Consider the following 27,312-nt stretch of genomic DNA (forward strand, 5'->3'; position numbering starts at 1 on the left):
TTCAAGATTAAGGTCATTCCATGTATCACATTCAGGGTTTCATCTTCAAGATTAAGGTCATTCCATGTATCACATTCAGGGTTTCATCTTCAAGATTAAGGTCATTCCATGTATTACATACAGGGTTTCATCTTCAAGATTAAGGTCATTCCATGTATTACATACAGGATTTTATCTTCAAGATTAAGGTCATTCCATGTATTACATACAGAATTTTATCTTCAAGATTAAGGTCATTCCATGTATTACATACAGGATTTTATCTTCAAGATTAAGGTCATTCGATGTATCACATTCAGGGTTTCATCTTCAAGATTAAGGTCATTCCATGTATTACATACAGGATTTTATCTTCAAGATTAAGGTCATTCCATGTATTACATACAGGATTTTATCTTCAAGATTAAGGTCATTCCATGTATTACATACAGGATTTTATCTTCAAGATTAAGGTCATTCCATGTATTACATACAGGATTTTATCTTCAAGATTAAGGTCATTCCATGTATTACATACAGGATTTTATCTTCAAGATTAAGGTCATTCCATGTATTACATACAGGATTTTATCTTCAAGATTAAGGTCATTCCATGTTTTCCATACAGGATTTTATCTTCAAGATTAAGGTCATTCCATGTATCACATTCAGGGTTTCATCTTCAAGATTAAGGTCATTCCATGTATCACATTCAGGGTTTCATCTTCAAGATTAAGGTCATTCCATGTATCACATTTAAGGTTTTATCTTCAAGATTAAGGTCATTCCATGTATCACATTCAGGGTTTCATCTTCAAGATTAAGGTCATTCCATGTATCACATTCAGGGTTTTATCTTCAAGATTAAGGTCATTCCATGTATTACATACAGGGTATCATCTTCAAGATTAAGGTCATTCCATGTATTACATACAGGGTTTCATCTTCAAGATTAAGGTCATTCCATGTATCACATTCAGGGTTTCATCTTCAAGATTAAGGTCATTCCATGTATCACATTCAGGGTTTCATCTTCAAGATTAAGGTCATTCCATGTATCACATTCAGGGTTTCATCTTCAAGATTAAGGTCATTCCATGTATCACATTCAGGCTTTTATCTTCAAGATTAAGGTCATTCCATGTATCACATTCAGGGTTTTATCTTCAAGATTAAGGTCATTCCATGTATCACATACAGGGTTTCATCTTCAAGATTAAGGTCATTCCATATATCACATTCAGGGTTTCATCTTCAAGATTAAGGTCATTCCATGTATCACATACAGGGTTTCATCTTCAAGATTAAGGTCATTCCATGTATCACATTCAGGGTTTCATCTTCAAGATTAAGGTCATTCTATGTATCACATACAGGGTTTCATCTTCAAGATTAAGGTCATTCCATGTATTACATTCAGGGTTTTATCTTCAAGATTAAGGTCATTCCATGTATCACATTTAAGGTTTTATCTTCAAGATTAAGGTCATTCCATGTATCACATTCAGGGTTTCATCTTCAAGATTAAGGTCATTCCATGTATCACATTTAAGGTTTTATCTTCAAGATTAAGGTCATTCCATGTATTACATACAGGATTTTATCTTCAAGATTAAGGTCATTCCATGTATCACATTCAGGGTTTTATCTTCAAGATTAAGGTCATTCCATGTATTACATACAGGATTTTATCTTCAAGATTAAGGTCATTCCATGTATCACATTCAGGGTTTTATCTTCAAGATTAAGGTCATTCCATGTATTACATACAGGATTTTATCTTCAAGATTAAGGTCATTCCATTTATTACATGCAGGATTTTATCTTCAAGATTAAGGTCATTCCATGTTTTACATACAGGATTTTATCTTCAAGATTAAGGTCATTCCATGTATTACATACAGGATTTTATCTTCAAGATTAAGGTCATTCCATTTATTACATGCAGGATTTTATCTCAAGATTAAGGTCATTCCATTTATTACATGCAGGATTTTATCTTCAAGATTAAGGTCATTCCATGTATTACATACAGGATTTTATCTTCAAGATTAAGGTCATTCCATGTATTACATACAAGATTTTATCTTCAAGATTAAGGTCATTCCATGTATTACATACAGGATTTTATCTTCAAGATTAAGGTCATTCCATGTATTACATACAGGATTTTATCTTCAAGATTAAGGTCATTCCATGTATTACATACAGGGTTTTATCTTCAAGATTAAGGTCATTCCATGTATTACATACAGGATTTTATCTTCAAGATTAAGGTCATTCCATGTATCACATTCAGGGTTTCATCTTCAAGATTAAGGTCATTCCATGTATCACATTCAGGGTTTTATCTTCAAGATTAAGGTCATTCCATGTATTACATACAGGATTTTATCTTCAAGATTAAGGTCATTCCATGTTATCACATTTAAGGTTTTATCTTCAAGATTAAGGTCATTCCATGTATCACATTCAGGGTTTTATCTTCAAGATTAAGGTCATTCCATGTATCACATTCAGGGTTTTATCTTCAAGATTAAGGTCATTCCATGTATCACATTCAAGGTTTTATCTTCAAGATTAAGGTCATTCCATGTATTACATACAGGATTTTATCTTCAAGATTAAGGTCATTCCATGTATCACATTCAGGGTTTTATCTTCAAGATTAAGGTCATTCCATGTATTACATACAGGATTTTATCTTCAAGATTAAGGTCATTCCATGTTATCACATTTAAGGTTTTATCTTCAAGATTAAGGTCATTCCATGTATCACATTTAAGGTTTTATCTTCAAGATTAAGGTCATTCCATGTATCACATTCAGGGTTTTATCTTCAAGATTAAGGTCATTCCATGTATTACATACAGGATTTTATCTTCAAGATTAAGGTCATTCCATTTATTACATGCAGGATTTTATCTTCAAGATTAAAGTCATTCCATGTATTACATACAGGATTTTATCTTCAAGATTAAGGTCATTCCATGTATTACATACAAGATTTTATCTTCAAGATTAAGGTCATTCCATGTATTACATACAGGATTTTATCTTCAAGATTAAGGTCATTCCATGTATTACATACAGGATTTTATCTTCAAGATTAAGGTCATTCCATGTATTACATACAGGGTTTTATCTTCAAGATTATGGTCATTCCATGTATTACATACAGGATTTTATCTTCAAGATTAAGGTCATTCCATGTATCACATTCAGGGTTTCATCTTCAAGATTAAGGTCATTCCATGTATCACATTCAGGGTTTTATCTTCAAGATTAAGGTCATTCCATGTATTACATACAGGATTTTATCTTCAAGATTAAGGTCATTCCATGTATCACATTCAGGGTTTCATCTTCAAGATTAAGGTCATTCCATGTTTTACATACAGGATTTTATCTTCAAGATTAAGGTCATTCCATGTTTTACATACAGGATTTTATCTTCAGGATTAAGGTCAATTCCATGTTTTACATACTGGGTTTTATCTTCAAGATTAAGGTCATTCCATGTTTTACATACAGGATTTTATCTTCAAGATTAAGGTCATTCCATGTATTACATACAGGATTTTATCTTCAAGATTAAGGTCATTCCATGTATCACATTCAGGGTTTTATCTTCAAGATTAAGGTCATTCCATGTGTTACATACAGGATTTTATCTTCAAGGTTAAGGTCATTCCATGTATCACATTTAAGGTTTTATCTTCAAGATTAAGGTCATTCCATGTATCACATTTAAGGTTTTATCTTCAAGATTAAGGTCATTCCATGTATCACATTCAGGCTTTTATCTTCAAGATTAAGGTCATTCCATGTATCACATTCAAGGTTTTATCTTCAAGATTAAGGTCATTCCATGTATCACATTCAGGGTTTTATCTTCAAGATTAAGGTCATTCCATGTTTTACATACAGGATTTTATCTTCAAGATTAAGGTCATTCCATGTATCACATTTAAGGTTTTATCTTCAAGATTAAGGTCATTCCATGTATCACATTCAATCTTTTATCTTCAAGATTAAGGTCATTCCATGTATCACATTCAGGGTTTTATTTTCAAGATTAAGGTCATTCCATGTGTCACATTTAAGGTTTTATCTTCAAGATTAAGGTCATTCAATGTATCACATTTAAGGTTTTACCTTCAAGATTAAGGTCATTCCATGTATCACATTCAAGGTTTTATCTTCAAGATTAAGGTCATTCCATGTATTACATACAGGATTTTATCTTCAAGATTAAGGTCATTCCATGTATTACATACAGGATTTTATCTTCAAGATTAAGGTCATTCCATGTATTACATACAGGATTTTATCTTCAAGATTAAGGTCATTCCATGTATTACATATAGGATTTTATCTTCAAGATTAAGGTCATTCCATGTATTACATACAGGATTTTATCTTCAAGATTAAGGTCATTCCATGTATTACATACAGGATTTTATCTTCAAGATTAAGGTCATTCCATGTATTACATACAGGATTTTATCTTCAAGATTAAGGTCATTCCATGTATTACATACAGGATTTTATCTTCAAGATTAAGGTCATTCCATGTATTACATACAGGATTTTATCTTCAAGATTAAGGTCATTCCATGTATTACATACAGGATTTTATCTTCAAGATTAAGGTCATTCCATGTATCACATTCAGGGTTTTATCTTCAAGATTAAGGTCATTCCATGTATCACATTTAAGGTTTTATCTTCAAGATTAAGGTCATTCGATGTATCACATTTAAGGTTTTACCTTCAAGATTAAGGTAATTCCATGTATCACATTCAAGGTTTCATCTTCAAGAATAAGGTCACAGATTGATGTTTAAAAACCCTTTTCTGCACTCTTGCTGTTAGAGATGCGTCCTTGAAACTTGTTTTTAATGTCTACTCCATAGTTTGTCATAATTGTTTTAAAGTTAACTGTCAAATGACCTCATCATGGTAAGTTGCATATAAATTCATTGAACTTACTTGTTACCCCCTGGTTTTAGTTGAGATAGTATGGTACTTCATGATCTTGCCATGGCAGGTGGCAGGAATAAATTTATTGAATTTACTTGTTATCCAAGGCTTTAGTTGGGGATGTTGTGGATTTTTTTGACTTCACCATGGTAAGTGGTAGGTTTAAAGTCATTAAATTTGCTTGGTGTTCCTGGCATTAGTTAGGGATTGTGAAACATTTTGGCTTCACCATGGTAAGTGATTGGTATAATTTCATTAAATTTACTTGTCCCTTGCTTTGGTTGTAGATTTTATGGTACTTTTATGACCTCATCATGGTAAGTGGCAGATTCATCAGATTTACTTGCTATCCCTGACTTTAGTTAGTGATATTTGTATGACCTTAGTATTGTAAGTGGCAGGTATTAATTCATCAGATTTACTTGCTGTCCCCGGCTTTAGTTAGTGATAGTTGTATGACCTTAGCATTGTAAGCGGCAGGTATTAATTCATCAGATTTACTTGCTATCTCTGGCTTTAGTTACTGATATTTGTATGACCTTAGCATTGTAAGTGGCAGGTATTAATTCATCCGATTTACTTGCTATCCATGGCTTTAGTTAGTGATAGTTGTATGACCTTAGCATTGTCAGTGGCAGGCATTAATTCATCAGATTTACTTGCTATATCTGGCTTTAGTTAGTGATAGTTGTATGACCTTAGCATTGTAAGTGGCAGGTATTAATTCATCCAATTTACTTGCTATCCCTGTCTTTAGTTAGTGATATTTGTATGACCTTAGCATTGTAAGTGGTAGGTATTAATTAGAGATATTGTGATATTTTATTACCTCACCACATTAGGTTGAAAGTATAAATTCATAACATTTATTTGTTATCCTTGGCTTTAGTTAGGGATATTTTGGTAGTTTTATGACCTCATGGTAAATGGCAATTATGCAATTTGCATTTGCCATTGTTCTTATGTTTGGATTTACTTGTTGTTATGTTGCCTTGGAGTTACCATCTGCAAGAGGGATGTCTGTCTTGAATCCCACCATGGGTGTCATTGGGAGGGGGTAAAAGGTCAGATGTACAAAAATTTTGTTTGCAATGTCATTTTCAAATATTTCCTGACCAGACTATATTATATACAGTCATGGCAGAAAGACACATCATTTATGTGAATATTTTGCACTATTGCCCCATGATCACTATCACACAATAAAGGGTATGGAGGACAATTGGAGTTTGCAGTAAAAAGCATGGAGATCAGTGGTGGTGAACTATTGCAGTTGCCATTGTTCTTATGAGTATTCATGAGAAGAAACGAAAATATATTCCCAGCTAGTATTCTAATGCAGAGAATTAATATATATTCACGAAAGGGATATTTGATAACATATTGATATTGACCTTAATTTGGCATGCAAGTCTACTATCAGCTAACACTATTTCAGGGAATGATGAATGCAGGTGGTTATGGGCGCCTTTTGGCAGCCATCATGGAAGCCATGTGTCACCCAACCATTAAGCTGACAAACATTATGCCAATCAACTGCGAACCTGAGACAGAGGAAATTCTGCGTAAACAGTCACTTATCTTGGATGACAACACCAACAGCATGGCCCGCTTGGGAGAACTGCATCGCTTTCCCCTTCTCGTGGATCACATGACCTATAAACTTGAGGTGAAATTTTTCTAACAAATGTCAAAAACTAAAATTTAAATCTTTGAAAATTGTCATAAAATGGTGATTTATAAAAATTCTTTTTTATTTGCAGATTATCTGTGCTCATGATTCTTTAATCTCAGTGCATTCACTTTCTAAAAGTTTAGGTTGCAAAAATATCCTGATCTCTTTTTGTCTACCGTTCTTTTGCACACAAAAATAATGAACATGGACATATTTTTCCTGTGGTTTGATTTTTTTCCCACTACTTAGGCATTGTTTGTCTAATTAAAACTCAATAAAAAAATCCAAGGTTTGTCGTGAAAGGCAAGACACAAGCATTACCATATTGTTGATCCTATCTTGTAATTTTGGCCATTTTTGTTTGATATCTACAATTGGTTAGTTGTTTTAAACAGTATTTTCAGTTTGCATCATCACATCATAATGATATTGGCATGTTGACAAAAAATGGGTTTTTCAGGAAACAGGAAACATTTCCATTGATTCAAGATCCATGTACAAATGGTCATGGTCAAGGCAGAGGTTTTGTGTGTGTAAGGAGAAGTTCCATTCATGATAGGTGAGAGATTTGTACCTAGTAGTATTCTAAGCACAATTATGGATAACTTGTTTCCAACAGGTGTCAGGTGCAGGAAGCAGCCATATTTCTTTCAAGGAGATTTTGGATCGCATGCTAATGATTGTGACATACCCAATCAGACAACAGCTGAGCGGAGACCAGACCTCCTTTCCCAAAGTCCTTGTGGCCAACACATGTGCCCTTCTGTCAACAATTGTCAGTGAACTGGCTGCCACTTCAACTGGGATTGAAGTAAGTCCAAATTGATTTTAAACTGATTTTACTGAAACCAGACGTCACATATAGCACCAAACTACCTCATTGTTCATCTAACTTTGAAAAAGAAGAACTTCCTTAAATGAGTGTTCCTTTACTTGTACATATATATATATTTAATATCTGTATATTCAAATACATGTACAAGTCTCTAAATATAAAATGTTATTTTTAAAAAATACATGTATATGTGTGTATTTTTAACTTTACATTAGATCAGCTTTGTCAAAATATCTCTCTGCTTTTTAAATCTGGTCACATGATCATCTTGCTTTATAGGAACCATAGTATTACATTGTACTTACATACTCTATAATTTTAAAGCTTTCTCTCAGGTAACTGAGTTTATACAAAATCATATGCAGCTACTTTTGTTTTATAAATTGATAATAGATTGACCTGACTTCCTTTAAAACATTGATTACTCCTTATTGGTAATGCTCATATCATGTGACTGAATTGACATAAAATGACTTAAGCTTTTTTTTGTTTGAATAACAGACTAACCTGACTACTACATCCCGTCCTCTGCTTGTGACTCCCAATCGCTTCACCCGTACAAGCCAGACTCCTATTTGGAACAGTGGAAATGGCAGCCCAGATGCAATAGAGTTCTCTGTGGACAAACCAGGCATCATTATTGCAGGAATATGTCTCTATGGAGGAGGTGGGGGACACTACATCTATGAAGTGGAACTCCTGGATGAAGTACATTAATATATGATTGTTTTAGTCATAATTAGGTTTCCACGGTGTGATTTGACCATTTCACATCAGCATTGAGATTTTTTAGAAATCTTTTACAATGAAGGATTTTAAATTTTGTTTGTTTTCCTTATTTTAGTTTTTTCCTTCTTGATTCATATCTGATTCATGCTAGTTTAGCAATCATACTGATTTAAAAAGTCACAATATATCCACAAAAACTTGATTTCATTTTGGGTTTTATTTTATAGTTTTATTAATACTCTCAACAAACAGTGGCAATTCTAGATACAGTAGTCCCCCTCTTGAATGCCCCCCCCCCCCCCGATCAGCGGCCACCCGCTCCTTATGGCCAGAATCCGTTGGCACCGATGTGTTTGTATTCAAAAGTACCCCTCATGAAATGCCACCCAGCTAACGTGACCAGCGGCCAGCATATTAGTGCAATAATATAAAATTTACCCCTCACAAGTGGCCGCATTTTATTTTGATATGTGACCAGAACCAGTATTTTATTCATAACGTGTGTTAAGTAATCCGATTTCTGTTTCCTGATGTCAGGTTTTCGTTACTGAAAGAAATGTTGACTAAAGTACATGTACCACTAAGGTTAATATTATATCATTTACGGGGGCCCTGAGTGGCCAAGTGGTCTAAAGCGCTCACCATTACGGATCACTGCCATCTCACCTCTGTCTGCATCGGTTCAAGTCTCAGATTCGGCTAATGTGGTTATGTGAGAAAGCTTGCCAGTAGCTTCTCGTGGGTTGGTGGTTCTTTCTGGGGTTTTTCTGGGTTCTTCCTCCACCATTAATACTGGCCGCCATGTATAGCCTATCTTGTGCTGAAAAATGATGTTAAACCCTACAACAACAACAACAACAACCGCAAGTAACAGATGGTTGCACAGATTTCAAGTGCGACACAATATTAAGTGTTCTGACCTTAGTGGAGAATCAGTTGATGATAATAATGGAGTTTTCGAAGATTGGAAAAAAACACTAAATGATATATGCAGGGGATATGACAGCAAGGATATTTTTAATTGTGATGAGACTGGTTTGTTTTTTAGACTGTTACCAACAGAGTGACCGATGATGTGATCTGTAACATAATTTTAAAGACAGTTTTAAAACTGTATCAATGGTTATTCATAACATTCTTTTGAAAATGATGAAACAGTTTGTTTTTCATTTATTTCACAACATGCATGTGATATTTTAATGAAAATATTAAATGTTTTAGAATTAAATGTACTTGTGACTTTCTTCATGTGTAGGGGCCCCGAATGGCTGAGTAGTCTAAAGCGCTTGCCATTACGGATCACTGCCATCTCACCTCTTTCTGCATGAGTTAGAGTCTCATCCTCGGCTAACGTTGGTACGTGAGAAAGCCTGCCAGTAGCTTCTTGTGGGTCAGTGGTTCTACCCGGGGTTTTCCAGGGTTCTTCCTCCATCAATTATACTGGCCGCCATGTATAGCCTATCTTGTGCTGAAAAATGGCATTAAACCCTACAACAACAACAGCAACAACTTTCTTCATATGTATTTACTATTCACATTTGTCATCCCCCTTAGAAAGGCCACCCTTATTATAAGGCCACTTCCCTGCTGCATTTACTGTACTCTGTGAGACTGCACTGGGTACATTTTTAAAATCATTTCTGTTTTGATGTATGTTTCTGTTTCAAATTGTTTAAGGCTTAGCCTTTTAGACAAATTTTTCAGTTTGTATGCTGATTTATCTTTTGAGAAATCTTGCCTCACATGCTCAGTCAGTTTTGCACTTCAAATTCTAGCTCAAAGTTAACAAACCAGTATAATCTCATTTTTGTCTTTTTACTTTTGCATGCAGATAAAACAGCTAGGGTCAGAAAAATCTTAATTTTCTGTCATCTGGTTCTAATTTTAGGATAGTCATAACTTTTATTTTTGTTTTGTTATCAATACATTTTGAAGATATTTGAGTTAATCTCACATACACTGTTTTATTATCTGAATATACTTATCTTATCATTTCAATTAATGCACAGTTTATGGCCGTATTAGTTCAAGATGCTGGGAGATAAAGTGGTCTATAAGTTGATTTTTTATTTTAATATTATGGAGCCTTCAGATAGTAGTCTAACTTGTAGATGTATGCATACATGTCACAGTTCTATTGTATAGGTGATGCTTTATGGCAGTTTGATTTACATGCTTTCATTTTAATGACATTTATAATGAAGAAATAACATTTAATTTGTACCACTGTTCTCATTTTTATGCCATGCCCTGTGAGCTCACATATGTGCAATCACACACATTTCATAACTCACAGAGATAGCACAATTACAATTAATTTATGCCATTTATGATTAACTCCTTAACCTCAAGAATACATCTATATATTATAAATAGAGCATCAGCTGTATATGTTTGGTTGTTGTTGTTGTAGGGTTTAACGCCATTTTTCAGCACACGATAGGCTATACATGGCGGCCAGTATTAATGGTGGAGGAAGAACCCGGGAAAACGCCGGAAAGAACCGCCGACCCACGAGAAGCTACTGGCAAGCTTTCTCACATACCGACATTGGCTGAATCCGAGACTCGAACCCACGCAGACAGAGGTGAGATGGCAGTGATCCGTAACGGACAGCGCTTCAGACCACTCGGCCACTCGGGGCCCCGTATATGTTTGGTAAGAAAGCTCAGATGATCCAGTGCCTGGTTAGAGTTGTGAAATATTAGTTTCTCCTTCAAATACGTTCCCCGATCACATTAACATTAGGGATATAAGCCTGCTACCTCTCGAATCCAGCCCTACTAAAAGAGGAAAATTCGTCTTTTCTGTCTATCTCATATAGACCAAAGGGCAATTGCCCCTTACCTCCCCCTGCCACCGCCAGGTGTCACTAGTTTTTAAGCTTCGCTTATTCTGATAACACGTACATTATACCTCCAAACAATCCAAGCCATCTTAGCGTTAAATTGGACCATCCGAAGTTAAATTTGGATTTATTGCGTTGGACAATCATTCTTCTACAGGTTGTATACATTATTTTAACAATTTTTTCAAAATTGAGTGACTTTGTCACCCTTACGGATTTTGTCTACTGAAGACCATGTTACACACGCTATTGCTGAACTCGTGTTGTCAATTAAGAGTTAACGCGACACTGACTAATTTCGCTTACTCCGTTAGTAACGGTTGTGGTATTAGCGAATTAATAACATGCTGAATTGCTAATTTGTGCTTTGTTTTCTTTTCTTGTGTCGTTTAAGTAGAAATGTCAACCAAATGCATGAAATGCAAAAAGTTCAAAGCAAAAGAAGACAACCATGACTCTTGTATTGCATGTACCAAGTGTACATCATCTATACCATGCAGCGTGTGTAATACTTGGACAGTGCAAATGTGGGCTGATGTAGTCCAGAAGGCAGCAAAAGGGAGGGATAGATGGAATAAGTCAAAGAAATATATTACCCTTATTTCCCTCACTCGCTTCCACAGCTTTTTCAGACTCTTTGGGGGAATGTTCCCCCAATTTTAGGCTGCCCAGTGGGCGCAAGTCCCCCCGCATGTCCGAGCATGGCCTTCGGGCCTGTACGTCAGGACGCATGGGTTTTTTACCGGATCCATCGGATCCATTTCATTATACAACCTCTATGTCACCAGCCGTCCAGCTGTCCCAGCATGGGGACCCTATTGTTAAAACAGTCCGACCAAATATGATTTGCGGGGATCTTAGTGATAAATCCGTCCATCGGGCTGTACCGCCGGCAACATACCAATACTATGGCGGAGATTTTAGTGAGAAATCTGACCGTCCAGCCAGGCCATTGGAGCAGCCGGTACCGGTGATAGCAGGACTGTCGCCAACTTTTAGGCTGACCACAAGCCAGACAAACCAGCCGGCAGGGCCGTCCATCCATATGTTCATGGCTTATCCACAAGCGAGAGTTAGTGACAGTGTCAAGGATGACGGAATTGTGTCATCTATGCCACCTGGTATGCTGTATCCAGAAATGCAAGCTATTCCAGAACACAACTCGGCACACAGTGAGGGTGACGAAACTCCTGCAGATCAGCCGTACACAGATCCAACCATGGAACGGACTGAGTTTGGCTTCAGGGCGGCAGTGGAAGAAATTTATACAGTGTTGGCAACTTAAAAATGCCCTCCACCTCCTACCGCCACTCAAGACTACAAAGTTAAGGCGTCTGTAGATCTTGACGGGAGGGAAGAGGCGCCGTCCTTCCGGCTCCTTCCCCAGTCGGCCAGAAAAAAATTAAGGAGATCAATGATCGTCTATTAGGACAAATAGGTGATCCAGGGAATGCTAAGGCTTTCTTTTCAGAAAACTAAGTATCAGCGACGTTCTCGTGTCGCTGGTACAAAACTCATTCAGACGCCTTCAGTACGGATCTTCCGGTCCTGGACAAAAATATGGTAGCAGTTCACATGTCCACTCCACTGTTTTACAAAGTGGGGAAAAAAAAAAAATGTGTTCCATGCCACGTCAAAGCTAGTCCGGAACGTAGTTGCTACGTCTTCAATGTTAGACTTGGCTTCATTAGCCATTTTCCGACCCGCAGAAAAATCCGACAATGACCACACTTGCGAAGCGACAGCCCGGATTGCTAGAGTTATTAACAGGCAGCTCACCATTCCATGGCTAATGCATTGACTGCTTCTGCCAACTTAGACCTGATACGACGTGACGCATTTCTGCGGTCCACGTCGCTCAAGCCCCATCATACTCTGGCTTTACGGATGACTCCGTTTGGGTCGCCTTTACTCTTTGGAGGAAAAATTGAAGAAGTTCGGAAGCAGGCAGCTCAGCAACTGCCCCTCCAACTCGCCACCCAACCCTCACAGGCATTTAGAAAAAATCCCCTGCCACAGCGGAGGGATGATTGGCGGACCAGGGACAAGGGATCCTTACAATCAAATGTGCAGTATAGATCCCAACCCAATGCCAGGAAACAACAGTCTAATCAAGCTAGGAGGCAACCATACAGAGGCGGTAAGAAACAAAGTTTCTCCGTCTTCAAGCCTCCTAACTCTAAAAGTTGACATACCCTCCCCACCACCCGCGGACAGCCTACCTGTGTGGCGGCCGCCTCCTGCAATTTCATGACCACTGGACCATCTTTTTTCCTCAGAACGATTGGGTGATCCAGGTCATTTTGGAGGGACTTCGGATTTCATTTATCCAACCCCCTCCCCGTCCTCCTCTCCCCTCTTCATGGACGTACCGTCTGATCGGGAGAAGGATGCCTTTCTACAACAGGAGATACGGTCACTCAGAAAAACGGGCGGTGGAAATTGTAAAAAAACAAAAAAAACAAAAAAAGAACGCAATCGCCGGGGTTTTATTCCAGACTGTTTCTCATCCAGAAGGCAAATGGCAAGTTGAGGCCAATCATCGACCTGAGTCGCCTCAACCAATACATTTTACCACCGAAATTCAAGATGGAAACGGCAAGATCAATCCGTCTTTCCATCCGGCGGGACGAGTATGCCATCAGTCTAGATATGACCTGCGCATATTTTCACGTCCCTATCCACCCCGCGTCACAGAAATTTCTCCGATTTGCTTACCGCGACGTGGTTTATCAGTTCCAGGTCCTACCCTTTGGCCTACACATCAGCCCTTGGGCTTTTACCAAGGTTATGGATTGCGTCATCACCCTGTTCCGCTCGACTTCATCTACAGGGACGGCAGTGAACTTGGACGACATCCTCCAGAAACATATGGTAAGTTCTATTCTGCTCAAAGGCAGAAAAAAATCTTTTAGCACTTTTAGATCATCTAGGCTTCTCGTGAACTGGAAAAAGTCCGACCTCCGTCCATCCCAGCGTTTTGTCCATCTGGGTATGGAGTTTCTCACCAATCTAAATCTGGTACGGCTTCCTCGCGCTCGCGTAATCCGGATTGTCGAACTCGTTGAGTTCGTTTCCAACAGGACGTGGATTTCAGCGAGAGAATTCTTGCAACTCCTTGGATTATTCAATGTGGCGGTGGACTTGATCCCGCTTGGCCATCTTTTTATGCATCCCTTACAAATGACGTTACTGGCACAATGGCGCCCCTTTTCAAGTCCCCTCAATCAAACAATAATGATCACGCCTGAGATGCGATCATTCCTGCATCAGTGGCACAACCCCGGTTGGCTGTCCATGGGGATTCCTCTGGAGATGCCCCAAGCGGAGATAACAGTATGTACCAACGCCAGTACCTATGGTTGGGGTGCCCACCTGTTGCTGGACTTCGATACAGTCAGCGGCACGTGGGAGCCAGGGGAGAGGCCTCTCCACATCAGTCTTTTAGAAATGAGGGCTGTCATCAATGCCTTTCATTTCTGGAAAGATCAACTCTCAGAAAAAAAAAAAAAAAACTGTTCTCATTATGTCAGACAACTCTGTGGTGGTGACTTACCTCCTCAACCAAATCGCCAGACCTGTGCATTCTGATCTGGCAGTTTCTACGTTGGTGCGACAACCTCCACATCAACATACAAATCAGATGCATTCCTGGCAGACTCAATGTCTTGGCTGACACTCTATCCAGGAAAGGTCAAGTCATTCACACGGAATGGTCACTCCATCAATCAGTCTTTCTTCGGATTTGCACACTTTGGGGGCATCCGATGATCGATCGTTTTGTGACAAGGTGGAATCGCAAGTTGCCCATCTTCGTCTCTCCGGTTCCAGACCCAGAGGCTTGGGCCGTGGATGCTCTGTCAATCAGCTGGGAGGGGTTGTGGGCATTCGCCTACCCTCCCACGGTTTTGGTACCGAAAATAATCCAGAGTGTAAGGGTCAGATCTGTCGGATGATTCTGATTGCCCCTCTCAGATGGAACAAGTCCTGGGTCACCGATCTACTCGATCTAGCGATAGATCTACCCAGGAAGATTCCAACCAGCCCAAATCTTCTCAAACAACCGCGGTCACAGGTGTTCCACCCCTGCCCAGACTGTCTGCTTCTTCAAGCTTGGCTCTTACCCGGACAGCCTTGCGAGACAAACAATTTAAACCTTCAATTGTGGAGAGAATCTCAAGAACAAGAAGGCCCTCCACTCTGAAGGCTTACGAGGGAAAGTGGCGTGTTTTCAGGGACTGGTGCCATATCAATAACATCGTCCCTATGAGTGTCTCAATCTCTCAACTGACCGACTTTTTTCTCTGGCTTTTCGAGGAGAAACAGTTGGCCCCAATTACTATCAAAAGCTACCGCTCCATATCAGACGCATACCACCATCATGGTAGATGTGATATTGGGCATAACAAAGACCTATCAGATCTTTTAGCCAATTTTGATTTCAATCGACCAAAATCCCTCACCCTGTTTCCAAAATGGAATCTGTCCTGGGTTTTAACATGGCTCAATTCAGAGAAATTTGAACCTTTAGCCCACACTTCATTAAAGCTACTATCATACAAAACACGTTTCTTGATAGCCTTAGCTTCAGCATGCAGGGTGAGTGAGTTACGTTCCCTTTCCAGTGACCCGAACTTTCTTTAGTTCAGATCAGATGGTTCGGTGGTCCTCCTGAAGCAACCAGGCTTTGTAGCCAAAAATAGGTTACCATCCATTGGCAATCAAAGAATCGTCATTCGCTCGCTCTCTTCCATAGATAAGTCAAGAGCAACAGCCATGCAAGATCCTGTTCGTGCACTCAAGCACTTTTAAAACGCACAGAGGCGTGTCGGGACATGCGTAAGCGCCTCTTTCTTCCGGTCAAAGCTGGTAAACGGTATATCACCCCTCAAGCCCTTGCTTCTTGGCTGAAGTGGGTTATATGCTCAGCGTACTCTGAGGTCTCACAAGATCAGAGTCGCCTCATGAAGATTACAGCTCATGAGATTAGAGCAATCTCGGCAAGCCTTGCATTTGAACGCAATGTTTTGATTTGAGATATAATAGAAGCTGTTGGCTGGCATGCAGAGTCAACCTTCTCCAGTTTTTATCTCAGAGATTTGGCTTCACAGAGGCAAACCTTGAATCTGGTAGGTCTGGTGTCAGCAGCCCAGATGACCACCAGACCCATTTAAAACAATCAGCACAGCCTATCAACTTCGCTGGATTCGCCAGTGAAATTTCGTAGCTAAGAAGATTTCAGTAACTATCTTCTTAATCGTATATAGGGGTCATATATAACGGGACCCTAGGCTGTGTTGCTAATGAAATTAGGAGAACGGGTTATCTTTCAAATGGGAAATCCAGCCATCATTCCCTAGAAGGTACCCGGGGTGGAGGTAGGATGCTCAGCATTCCCTCCTCCTATTACCTATTCTCCTAATGTTAATGTGATCGGGGAACGTATTTGAAGGAGAAAGCAAATTTTTAGTAAATTATGTTTCTCCGAGAATACTTACCCGATCACATTTACTTAAAACCCCTCCCAACCACCCCGCTATGTGAGCGTCCTCGTATAATATATATCGCTCAGCTTAAAAAACTGGTGACACCTGGCGGTGGCAAGAGGATATAAGGGGCAAGAGTTATTGCCCTTTGGTCTATATGAGATAGACAGAAAAGACGAATTTTCGTCTTTTAGTAGGGCTGGATTCAAGAGGTAGCAGGCTTATATCCCTAACGATAATGTGATCGGGTAAGTATTCTCGGAGAAACATAATTTACTAAAAATTTGCTTTCAAGCCCAAGCCTGGATTTTGCCAACATAAAGCCTAGATTTAAATAAAAAAAATCAAGCAATATGATTATATGAAAAATTCAGTCTGACTTAATCCTATCAGTGATATAACTGAACCTGTGACAATGTTACTATGTTTTAATGTAATGAATGTCCTGTTAGATCTGTTTGGTCTTCCTTTTTACAGTAATAACACTGTTAGATTGGTTATGTTAGGTTTATATACTGTATATGCTCGCTTATAGGTCAATTTGAATATAAGTCTACCCCCTGCCTTCTTGGCGGGGGGCTACAAAAAGCCAATTGCTTTTTGACCATCCAATGAATCTGGTGTATTTTGTAAGTCAAATCTGTCTGAAGAGGTGATGTCATCAGTGAGGCAGAGTTGCACTTTGGGAAAATAAACAAGCCCAACAGTTTGTCCTAATTAAATTCATTGAAATCCATTCTTGACATTTTAAATCCATTTGTATGATAAATCCATGAATTCAATTATAGGTTACATACCAGTATAAAAATATATCGGAATGATCAGATTCACAATATCCCACAACATGATAATTTGACCTATCTTACAAATAAACTGTGAAAGTCCACATTTGTTTTTATTCACTGTATTCTTTAACAGTCACTATCTAATGTCATCTAGTACAAGTCCAAGAATTCATCCTCATTCTCTGATAAAGTTGAGAAATCCTCTATTGTTGTCTGGTCATTGTAAATCGTTGTGGTCTAGTCATTGTAAATATTGTTCAACTCCATTTCTTCGGCTTCACTGCCATATGACAGCGATTAAGTAGGGACTGAGCTTGGGCTCTTTAAGTAACACTTTGATCATACAGTCTGTAAAATATTTTAAAGATTCCAGCTGAGCACTGTGTCCAGTGTGTGGCAAGATAATGGAGTTTAAATAGCACCCTTTTACTTGGCACTGAGCAAGTATCAAACTAATGACTCAATCAAAGGGTTGTCACATGGGAAAATAATGAAGGCACTGCCTTTGCAAGCTAAGTAATGAAGGTCAGACATTCACTGGAAGATATAGAACTGTACTCGGCACTGAACAAGTATATGTGCTAAATTTGTGGCATGATCAAAAGAATTGTCACTTTGACAACAAGCCAGGGGCTTATTGGGTCACATGCACTGTCAGAAAACTTGAGAAATATAACTTGGGTATTAAAAATCTTACTCATGGAAATGGCAATACAGCTTAAATCAAAACCTTTATTGCATCAAACACCATGTTTATAAATCTCTTCTCTTGGCATCCGTCCGTCTACGAGAGATGATGGCATAGCTCCAAAGTACGCTTTTGCTTATCCTTCTTTTTAGCTCTCTTTTCAGCTTGCTTTATTCTTCTCTTTTCCTCTGCGTTTTGAACTCCCTGCCTGACAGCTAGACGCCAGCTGGAACGGTTGTTTGCACAGCTCTCCCAGTCGTTGACATTGATGTTTGCTGTCTTCATATCCTTCTTGCAAACATCTTTGTAGCGCAGATGTGGTCGTCCAGTTGGTCATGCACCTTCTGCTAACTCCCCATATAACAGGTCCTTGGGAATGCGACCTGGGTCCATTCTCTTGACATGGCCGAGCCAGCGAAGGCGCCTCTCGCTGAGTATGGAGAACATACTGTTCATGTTGGCGCGTTCTAGAACCTCTGTGTTGGGTACTTTGTCCTGCCACTGGATGTGCAGAATGCGCTGCAGACATCTCAGGTGGAAGCTGTTGAGTTTCCTCTCGTGTCTTGCATAGGTGGTCCATGTTTCGCTGCTGTAGAGAAGTGAGCTGAGCACGCATGCTTGGTAGACACGCAGTTTGGTCTTCTCTGTGAGGTTGGGGTTGTTCCAGACCTTCTGGTTAAGTCTGGCCATCACTGCTGCTGCCTTGGCAATCCTGCCGCCCACCTCAGAATCAATGGAGAGTGAGCTGCAGATGTTAGACCCGAGGTATGTGAAGTTCTCGACAACTTCCAAATTGTACCCATCGATGGAGACAGAGGGAGGGGAGTCTGTGTCCTGTGCCATGACATTCGTTTTCTTCAAACTGATGGTCAGTCCAAATTCCTTACATGCATGGGAGAGGCAGCATACCAGCTGCTGAAGTCAGTCTTCTGTGTGTGATGTCAAGGCTGCATCGTCGGCAAAGAGCAATTCACGGATGAGTACCTCTGTGTCTTTAGTCTTAGCACGAGACGGGCGATGTTGAACAGCTTGCCGTCAGCCCTGGTATGGATGTACACTCCCTCGCTGCAGTCCTTGAATGCGTACTGGAGAAGCATGGAGAAGAAGATGGCAAAGAGCGTTGGTGCAAGGACACAGCCTTGTTTGACTCCGCTAATGACTGGGAATGTTTCAGATGTTGCGCCATTGAAGCACACTGTGCTGTGCATGTTCTCGTGGAACGACATAATGACAGCAAGCAGACGTGGGGGGCAGCCGATCTTCTGCAGGAGTCTGAAGAGTCCACTCCGACTAACCATGTCAAATGCCTTTGTCAGGTCTATGAAGGCAATGTAGAGGGGCATCCGCTGCTCGCGACACTTCTCCTGCAGCTGACGTAGTGAGAAGATCATGTCTACAGTTGACCTGCCGGCTCGAAATCCACACTGGGATTCTGGGTAGACGCGGGAGGCTAGGATCTGCAAGCGTGCCAAGGCAACACGGGCGAAGGCCTTTCCGACGATGCTGAGGAGGGAGATGCCCCGATAGTTGTTGCAGTCGCTACGGTCTCCTTTGTTTTTGTACAAAGTGACGATGTTGGCGTCACGCATGTCCTGTGGGATGTATCCCTGTTCCCAGCAAAGGCAGAGGAGTGTGTGTAGGGGCTGGAGCAGTGCTGGTTTTCCGCTCTTGAGGACTTCAGGCGGAATGCCGTCGCTTCCAGGAACCTTCCCACAGGCAAGGCAATCGATGGCTTTTCCGAGCTCTTCCAGGGTGGGCTGTGTGTCTAGCTCCACCATGACAGGCAGGTCTGGAATGGCGTCCAGAGCAGTTCCAGTGACATTGTTTTGGGTTGCATATAGCTCGAGATAGTGCTCAACCCATCGCTGCAGTTGTTTACCCTGGTCTGTGATGACTTCACCCGTCTTGGACTTGAGGGGGGCGGTCTTGTAGCTGGGGGGGCCTGTCGCCTTTTTGATACCCTCATACATTCCTCTTGTATCCCCGGTGTCAGCAGCTGTCTGTATACTGTTGCAAAGGTTCAGCCAGTAGGTGTTGGCACAGCGGCGGGCGGTCTTCTGGGCGATATTCCTTGCAATCCTGAGGGCTTGTAGTGTTCTGGTGCTAGGTGCAGCCTTGTATGCCAGGAGGGCTTTCCTCTTTGCCTCAGTCACGGGCTCCATCTCCTCCCAGTTTGCCTCATACCAGTCGACATTCTTTCGCTCCCTCTTCCCGTAAGCTGTGATGGCTGAATTGTACACAGAGTCACGGATATGGGACCACTTGGAATCAATGGTGTCATCAGGTGTCACTTTGGTTAGGGCTTCCTTCAGTTTGCTGATGAACTGCTGTGTTTTCTCTGGGTTGCTTGCACAGCAGGTGTTGATACGTGGGTGACCCTTCTTCTTGGCGTGGTGCAGCTTTTTGGGTAATATTCGCACCTTGCTGGCCACGAGGGAATGGTCCGTGTCACAATCGGCACTGTGGTAGCTGCGGGTAAGGAGGACACTGGCCAGTTCTGCACGCCTGGTGATGACGAGGTCTAGCTGGTGCCAGTGGCGTGAACGTGGGTGTCTCCACGACACCTGGTGGATCTCCTTGCATTTGAAGAAAGTGTTGGTCACAAATAGGCTGTGGGAGCAGCACATCTCCAGCAGTCGCTGACCATTCTCGTTGATCTTGCCCCTTCCGTAAAAGCCGAGACAGGTGGACCAGGCCTCATGGTCAGCTCCCACTCTAGCATTGAAGTCTCCTAGTAAGTAAAGGCTTTCATTGTTGGGGATACTGAATATTGCCTGATCCAGAGCCTCATAAAACTTGTCTTTCTCCTCTTAGGTGGAGTAGAGGGTTGGGGCGTACACACTGAAGATGTTGACCGGGCCTAAGGATGTTGACAGCCGGAGGGCAAGGATTCTCTCAGTACCTGATGATGGAGGTTCAATGAAGGTGATTAGCGTGTTCTTGACGGCAGAGCCTACACCATGCTGCCTAGGTTCATCCAAGGGCTTCCCCTGCCAAAAGAATGTGTAATTGGCTTCCCTGATGGTGCCGCTGTCAGCCAGTCGGGTCTCCTGGAGGCAGGCAATGTCGATGTTCAGTCGGGAGAGTTCTCTGTCAATGACGGCAGTCTTCTGTGCAACGTCGATCTGCTGTAGGTCAGTGGTCAATCCAGGACACATGGTCCTGATGTTCCAGGTTGCAAAACGAAGAGTTGGAGTCTTTTTATTTCTTTAAGTCTTTCCTGGTGCAGAGTTTTGTGGCCCACTTGTCAAGATGATTCTCTAAGCTCCACGCACCCAGTGAAGCAGGCAGGCGATGGCGGGCAGCACCTTACTGACTGGGGGCTGCCCAGCTTGAGGCGGGCGGTAGCTGTCCAGTGAGACCTGATGATCTCTCCCACCGTCAGAAGTAACCCCTGGCGCCAAGCTCTACGCCAATCGAGCTTTGACTTAGAACCGGTAAACTGCTACTTCTCGTGTTGTGCCGACGCCGTACAACGACACTGGAGTGTCCTCTCCAGTGGAGCTATGAAGCCTGGGCAGGGTGGTATGGAGAATCAGCTGTTGCCCATGCAGCAGATCCCCCCTCTCCACGCAGCTGGTGTGCCCAAGGGAACGACGAATGCCGATACAGCTTGGCACCAACGGCGTCGCAGGAGTTGCCGGAATGACGTTGAAGTCAATGTCATACCGCCTTAGGGACTTCATCTCCGGATTTTCTGTCGGGGTTTACTCCCTTAGCCTTTCCCATGAGTGGGTATAGCCACAAGGCAGCAGAGGTTTGGAATCGGAGTTTTCCTTCTCCTAGATGAGCTACCATCCAAGGTTTACGAGTCCCATCTACCCGAAGCAACTGGTTTTAAGGCGCCAGTGGGCCGCCTTCACCCCTTCTCCTGTTAGTAGAAAACATGGTCTGCCGGGCTTCAAATCTAAGCCACTCGCGAAGGCCAGGAGCTGGATTTTAGTTGACAGAGGCAGAAAGAGACGCAGGCCGTATGGGGCATTTTGGAGGATTGGGGCGCTTGTCTCCCACTCCCACCGCGGGCAATGTCAACCTTAGACCACATGTTTATAGATATTAATACAAATATAGGTTGATAGGATTTGCTTGAAAATGGAAGCAATATACTTGCTAGTAAATATCCTCAGTAAAAAACATTGACAGACACTTCACTTTGTGGTGGATAGTAATTAATTTACCATAATATTTTAAAATCCAAATTATTGTAGATTCAAGTAATGTGTAATGAATACCATCATGAAACAGATAAATGCAGTGCATAAAATGTATGCATTTGTGAATGGGAACAGTGGCATTGAAACATAAAAATACTTGAATTCACAATATTTTTGTGTACTACAAACATCTTGAATAGCCAACATCACCCCTGACTTTATCGATTTTTTTTTGTATATCATGCTTATAAGATGACCCCTACTCTGCATGAATCAAATTTTCAGACTTATAAGTGAGAGTATACCATACATGAAAGGTTGCAAATCTTTGCAAGTTTCAGAAAACATGGAGGATAAGGGTTATATCTCTGAAGATTACTGTTAGGAATTGTCATAGGTGTTCGCTTGTGATGGTGGCTTAATTAGCTCAAATGGTGGAGCATACAACTAGATATAGCAAAGAGGACTCAGGTACAAGTCCTAATCCAGCGGTACCTATTTTCCTTCACTATGATGATAATTCATCATTGTCTCAATGTGTTTTTTTCAGCAAAGTGAAGGTCAGAATGATCCCTCACACACACAGAGGTGGAACAGCATTGAGATTGTGAAGGGTCAATATTCACCAGATGACTGTGTTAATGACATTGCAGAAATAAAGTTTGATAGGCCAGTTCCAATCAAGGTCTGTCACAGGCAAAGATATTTTCTATTCACTATCCTGTCTTCAGTTCAACATGCAAAAAATTCGTACAAGAAATTCACTATTCCATCCTATCGATTGTATATCGGAGTTAATTGTTAAATCAGAAAATGCAGCACCAAAAGCTAAAAATATATCACATATTTACAACAAAATATTTACATATTTTTTTTCATATCAAAATTTCTGTGCTGGCAAAAGCTAAGACAAGTTTTTTTAATTGTAACATTGTATTCTGTTAGACCTTCTATTGTAAGGTTTTGAATATAGGTATTATTCAGGATATGTGCATATACATTGAAAAACAAAGGCTGAATAATGTGGTTATCTTTTGTCTTTTTCGTATAGGAGGGTGTGAAGTATGCCGTGCGTGTACGTAATAGTGGACCTAGGACACTAAATGGGGATAGTGGTGTGAGCAAAGTTAAATGTCCAGATGGAACATCCTTCACCTTCTCTGCATGCTCTCTGAGCAGTAATGGCACCAATCATATGAGGGGGCAGATCCCTCAGTTGCTGTATTACAGGTAAGATAATTGTCACCTTTGTTTCTGAACACACACAAAAAATATTAAAACATAGTGATGATGTCCATCAATATGACTCATCACTCATGTTATATAGACTTTGAAGGTTTTAAGATTTGTTCATTTCTGTGACAAAATTAAAGAATCATATCTTTAATCTCACATTATGCCATTACAGTCTTTTCTTCCAGATTCCAATTTTCTGGTCAGATAAAAAAATTGATGTAGGTGAACTGCAGCTTGAACACTTGTTTAACTAAATCATTAAATAAGTCTTATGAAATTATATTTGTGTGCATGTATCACAACGACAGTTGATCATTAACCAGTCAGAAATCACATCAGCTTATTGCCTTTGTTCATCACAGAAATTTGAAGAAATGTGTCGAAAGAGCAGCTTCTGATGAGCATAATACATAAAGGGGGATATAAGATCTTTACAAAAACCTTACGGTCTAAAAGAGGCAACTACCAGTGTTATAGGCCATTACTGACCTTAATTTTGCCCAGACTTCATAAATGCAGAAAATATGACCAGTTATTTGTGTTGCCCTACTAGATAAAACCTGTCCATTGCGCCTGATTTCACATTACACTCTTTGTTTAAAAGTGATCATCTCTGCAGTTTGCTGATGACTGTTCTAAGCCATAACCTGCCATAAATGTTGAAGATAGTTGTATAATGTTTTTCACCATCATTGAAAATGTTGTGCATGCCCAAAGTCAAGTCCTACTTCAAGCTGCATAGATTCAAATCTACAGTCACATAATGTGCCAACATTTCTGGGTCTGTACAGTTTGTTATGAGCAGTCAGTAGAACAAACATTATAGACCCAGATCTGATGATGTGTTATCTAATGTCAGATTCAGTTTTGTATTGCTTGCAGTTGGACTTGACTTATGCACAAGTATATACTGTATGCTATTCCTCATTTCTTCTTTAACAATTAGGACAAGAATATGAAAAAGAAAATAATTGTAATAATGTTTGGGCAAGACAGTTTTTGTACCAATGAACCTTTACATTTTTTTCTCATAATTCTTTACACCATGGATATGAAAATTTCTTGAAAAACCTTATGTGTATAGAACATGTTTTTAATACTGAACTTTTCCTTTCTGTTTGATTTCAGTGCTCCAAAGGATGGTGAGAACCAGCAGCAAAACAACAAGTCTCTGGCAGAGTTACAGGCTAGGAAAAATGCAATTGATATTACTAGTGCCATCTGCAGGGTTGCAACTGACTTACTACATCGTGCCCAAGGTTCAAAAGGTTAGGAAATATATTTGCGATCAGCTTGTCTGCTTTTTCTTTTAAATCACAATTCTGTATTTTTGAAGCATTTGAGGTTGAATGTGTAAAGCAGTCTATCAATGAGTTTCCTAACTTGCAAAAATTATGAGAGTTAAACTTGGTGTAAAGTTTATTTTCTTATTAGTACTACCAGTTATGATCACTGAGGTATCAAAGAATATACTGTAAAACACTTTATTTTCATTGGTTTCAAATTTTGTGGCTTTTGTTGCTATGTCATTTAAACCCCAAACCGCAAAAAACTATGCAAATGTCAGTGTAAGTTTACTAGTATACTGACATTCATTTCCATGCATGTTTCAGCAAACAGGTTAAATCTGTACTGCAGTATTTAAGTTATTCATTGTTTACATCCGGCATAAATGCGGAGACCTGAAAACATCTACCCTTGAATCAATTCATTTTTTTTCATATATGACAAAAGTGGCACTTTGGAGATACCTGATTGAAATGGGAAACAGGACTAATCTGATTGTTTATTTAGCAGTTAATTGTGCCAACATGTATTGATAAATGGGGATATTGTGTGCTTTGGGAAATTAATGAAGGACACACAAGAGGAATAAATCTGCTATTATTAGTATGCTGTACATATATAGTCATTACAGTCATGCACAAGATTTTGTGTTCATGAAAATTAAATTGTTATCAATCAGTTTTGGTGTTCCTCTTCAGTCATGTACTTAATATTTCATGTTCTCAACACTATAGGCAGCCATGGTATTAGAATAAAGAAATGGTGATGCTTTTCCATTCCATGTGATGGAGGGAGTTTATATTGGCTTGGTTGATATATCATTGTAACTTTTAATTCATGGTCTGGCTCACTCATGAAAAGCACACTAATTGGAACCCTTAAAATTCAAAGTGTTTCACAATAACAGAAAATCATTTATGACACCTGCACTACTGTAAGGTGAGAGCATCACACTTTGTAAGTCAAATGGATTCTTACATTTTTCACTACTGCTGTAGAAATTAGGTTTGCAGTATTGAGAAAAATATTTAGAATGACTGGCTATTGTAATCACTGAACACACCTTGAATTCAGTGTTTGCAATTTATTAATATTCCATATTGTTTGTATAAATGTACATTTGATACCCAGTACTGAGTATGCTTGGCATTATGCAGTCAAACAGTATGTTATATGACTTTATAAACCTTATGGAAGGTAAGAAAATTCCAAGGGTCGTTTCTCCTTTGAATATATTCCCAATCACATTATGTTGGGAATATTAGCCTGCTACATCACAATTCCAGCCCTACTAAAAGATGAAAGCATTTTCCTGTCTTATTCAATAGACAAAGGGCAGTAACTTGTGCCCATTACCTCCTCCTGGTACACACACACCCATCGGTGTCTCAAGCTTCCAGCTTCACTGCTGTACAGAACATACATTATACAGTTCATCCTTCAACAATCCAGCCATTGTTGTGTTCCTGTGGGCCCATCCAATGTTCCTTTTGGATTTATTGTGCAGATTTATTGATCTACTGCAGGTTGTATACATTATTTTACAATTTCTGCCCATTTTTAGTGCTTTTCTCACCTTTCAGGACTTATCTTATTTTAGCAATAGATAGGCCCACGAAGATTCCGGCCAACCTGAATCTTCTCAATGGGTGTTTCATTTTTGCCCGGACTGTCCTCTTCTCCATGCTAGGCTCATATCAGGACAGGTTTGTCAGGCTTACAAATTAAACCTCCGATTGTGGAAGGAATCTTTAGAGGAACAAGTCCCTCCACTCTCAATCCTTCAATTTGCCAAACTTTTTCTTGGGCTCTTTGAGGAGAAACAGTTGGCTCCAATCTGCCCCATGACATTGGACACTTTTGACATCATGTCAGACATGATTTTGGGCAAGATACAGATCTATAGAATCTATTAGACATTTTTGGTTTCAGTCAACCTAAATCCCTCATTCTATCTACAACTGGAACCAATCCTGGGTTTAAACATGGGTCAGTTTGAATCCATTTGAACCTCTAGCCTACACTTTGCTAAAGTCACTATCTTACAGGTCATGTTTCCTGATAGCTGTAGATTCTGCATGCGGATAGTGAGCTGCATGCCCTTTTATGATGACTCGAACTCTGTTCAGGTCAGATCGGAGGGTTTGGTGGTTCTCTTGATACAAGCAGGCTTTGTAACCAAAACTTGGTTACCATCTGTTGGTAATCAAAGAGTCATCACTCACTCTCTTCCATAGATATGTGGAGAACAGCAGCCATGCAAGATACTGTATGTGCTCATAAGCACTACTTGAAATAAACACAGACAACTCTTGACATGCACAAATGTCTCTTCCTTCCTGTGAGAACCAGAACACAGTATATCACTCTTCAAGCCCTTTTATGGCTGAAGTGGGTTGTATGCTTGGTATACTCTGATCTCTCACCAGATCAGAGTTGCCTCACAAATATTACTGCTTAGAAGTTTTGAGCTATCTCTGCAAGCCTCACATTGGAATGCAAGGTATTGATCTGAGATATAACAGAAGCTGTTTGCTGGCATGCAGAGTCATTCTTCTTGAGGCTTCATCTTATCACAGAGGCAAACCTTGAATCTGGTAAGTCCAGTGGCAGCAGCATAGATG

The 27,312-nt window shown here is 40.1% G+C and overlaps 1 protein-coding gene across 3 annotated transcripts in view; it reads left to right on the forward strand.

The window, feature by feature from the left end:
• Positions 1–27,312, forward strand: part of LOC149797036 (E3 ubiquitin-protein ligase MYCBP2-like) — a 340,499-nt gene that overhangs the window by 139,853 nt on the left and 173,334 nt on the right. For all 3 annotated transcript variants that reach the window (XM_089961694.1, XM_089961696.1, XM_089961697.1), the window contains 6 exons: positions 6,404–6,634; positions 7,260–7,451; positions 7,977–8,183; positions 22,716–22,850; positions 23,217–23,395; positions 24,530–24,669. In XM_089961694.1, the coding sequence (XP_089817820.1) occupies positions 6,404–6,634; positions 7,260–7,451; positions 7,977–8,183; positions 22,716–22,850; positions 23,217–23,395; positions 24,530–24,669 (1,084 nt within the window). The remainder of the gene's footprint in view (positions 1–6,403; positions 6,635–7,259; positions 7,452–7,976; positions 8,184–22,715; positions 22,851–23,216; positions 23,396–24,529; positions 24,670–27,312) is intronic.

Source organism: Sinohyriopsis cumingii, chromosome 6 (assembly GCF_028554795.1).
Source record: "Sinohyriopsis cumingii isolate HCF-2022 chromosome 6, ASM2855479v2, whole genome shotgun sequence".
Lineage (NCBI taxonomy): Eukaryota > Metazoa > Mollusca > Bivalvia > Unionida > Unionidae > Sinohyriopsis > Sinohyriopsis cumingii.